The sequence below is a fragment of the Macaca mulatta genome, chromosome 15 (assembly GCF_049350105.2).
Source record: "Macaca mulatta isolate MMU2019108-1 chromosome 15, T2T-MMU8v2.0, whole genome shotgun sequence".
NCBI lineage: Eukaryota > Metazoa > Chordata > Mammalia > Primates > Cercopithecidae > Macaca > Macaca mulatta.
In genome coordinates, this window is record NC_133420.1 from 53,834,937 (window position 1) to 53,837,311 (window position 2,375).

At 39.0% G+C, this 2,375-nt stretch overlaps 1 protein-coding gene across 1 annotated transcript; it reads right to left on the minus strand.

Annotated features, from left to right (window-relative positions):
• Nucleotides 1-271: 271 nt before the first annotated feature.
• Nucleotides 272-1,234, minus strand: OR13C8 (olfactory receptor family 13 subfamily C member 8). Its single transcript, NM_001194361.3, is given in 1 exon segment — nt 272-1,234. A coding segment is annotated over 1 exon segment (963 nt).
• Nucleotides 1,235-2,375: the final 1,141 nt, after the last annotated feature.

The window sequence follows — 2,375 nt, forward strand, 5'->3', positions numbered from 1 at the left end:
ACCCATCTAATTTTTGTATTTTTAGTAGAGACAGGGTTTTGCCATATTGGCCAGGCTGGTCTCGAACTCCTGACCTAGGTAACCCACCTGCCTCAGCCTCCCAAAGTGCTTGGATTACAAGCGTGAGCCACTGTGTTTGGCCCAAAACTATTTGTACCATATGGTTTTGAATGCCACATGGGAAATTTGTTTTCACGTGGTAATTTTATCTTTCTGAATTTTATGTCTGCAGTAGCATTGAATATTAAGTCATGTAGTATAAATAAAGTATTCATTTTCCATCAGAAAAATGTTTCCTACATAGTATGTTTTTGACAGCAGCCTTTACATCCTTGTTTCGCAGACTATAGATGAGAGGATTGAGCATGGGAGTCATCACTCCATAGAAGAGGGAGATGAGGGCCTCAATTATGTCTTCACTACCGGAATCAGCAGAGACTTTAGACTCAGGCTTTGCGTACATGAAGAAGATGGTTCCATAGAATATAATCACCACTGTCAGGTGGGCTGAGCAGGTGGAGAAGGCCTTATGTTTTCCTTCAGTCGAAGGAATCCTCAGAATAGTGACAACAATAAATATGTAAGAGATGGAAATTACTAACAGTGGAATAACCAAAACAATCAGATTTGACCCTGTCATACTAATTACATTGATTGAAATATCATCACAGGCCAGTTTTAAGATAGCCAGAATTTCACAGACACAATGGTTAATGACATTATTAGCACCGAATGGTAACTGCATTGCAAGAGCTGTCTGCACTACTGAGTCCACAAGCCCAGTGACCCAGGACACAGCTGTCATGGCCACATAGGCACCCTTGCTCATGATGACAGGGTATCTCAGTGGGTAGCAGATGGCCACATAGTGGTCAAGTGCCATTATGCCTAAGAGCATGCACTCCGTGGCCCCCATGGCAAAAGAAATAAACATATGCACCATACAGCCAGAGAAGGAAACCCTTTTCTTTACTGCCAGAAAGCTGGCAAGAATTAGTGGGACAGAGGAACTTGTGTAGCAAACATCGAGGAAGGAAAGGTTACAGAGGAAGAAATACATGGGAGTGTGCAGGTGAGAATCACAGATGATAACTGAGATAAGGACTCCATTTCCAAGCAGAATCATCAGGTACATCCACAAAATTAGAACGAACAAAACTGTCTGGAGCTTTGGGTGGGCAGAAAGCCCCACCAGGACAAATTCTGTCAACGTGGAGTCATTGGTCCTTTCCATATTACATACACTGTTCTCCAACAGAACTCTGTGAATGATAGAACAGGAATATGTTAATACAGTGTCTGTGAGAGCTACTTTTAAGAATCATATTCTGTATTATTGCAGTTCTGTATTTGGATGCAACAATATAAGTTTGGGGAAAATTTCTTCCTGTAAAACCCAGGCCACTAGAGCAGGAATCCTAACCTAACTGTCTCAGAGTTAAGAGAGAACACATATGATTATAGGATCTTTGGATCCCAATCCACTTTATTGCTATTTCCACAAGTTCTGCCTCTTAACCCATTGGCTGCAAATCAGTGTCCTACAGCCTGGATTCAGCAGACAGGTATGCTTTGTTTGGCAGTGATTGTCTGTACTGTGTTTAAATTTGAAATAGAGATCAACATTCTCATCAACAGATATGGTATAAAAATCTGTGCCTTCAGCTTGTCTTTGAATAAATTAGAATATTTGAAAACATTATACCTGTCTCTGTCATGGAGCTTAGTTATATTAATAACTGACCCATTGGATCCAATGCATGTCTCTCCATTCTACCAGACTACTCTCCTCACTCTCTCTTGTCACTGGAGGTGGATATAAGTTATTAATTAACATGTTATTCTCATGTTATTCTCAATTGTTGGTTTCAATTGTTTATATTACCTGGCAGGATCTTATATGGATTTGGAATCTTGACCCATGGCTGCAGGGCCAACTTATCTATTAGGCACAGTACACCCACCATATTGTGAGAAACCTAGGAAAATGTTTTGATATCTTTTAAAATATGAAGAAAAAAGTGAACTTTAAATTTTAATAAATACTATATTTGTTTGTATAACGATGCAGAAATAAAATATAACTTTTAAATCTTTATGGAAATAAGGCCCCACAAAGGCAAAAAAAAAAAAAAAAGTGCCTAGGGCCCATCAAAATCATCATGTGGCCCTGTGTAGGTGAGCATCTTTTGAAAACTCAGTCTGGACTACTGGTGGTACAGTAGTGGTTATGTATCTGCATATAACCTCTTTGAGGAGAGTAACCTCGTTGAGAAAAGGAACATACCTTCATATTCCTCCAATATCTTTTTTCAGTATAATGAGGAAGTATGCATTCAAAGAAATGATTTTAAAAAAACTGAATACATTAAAAA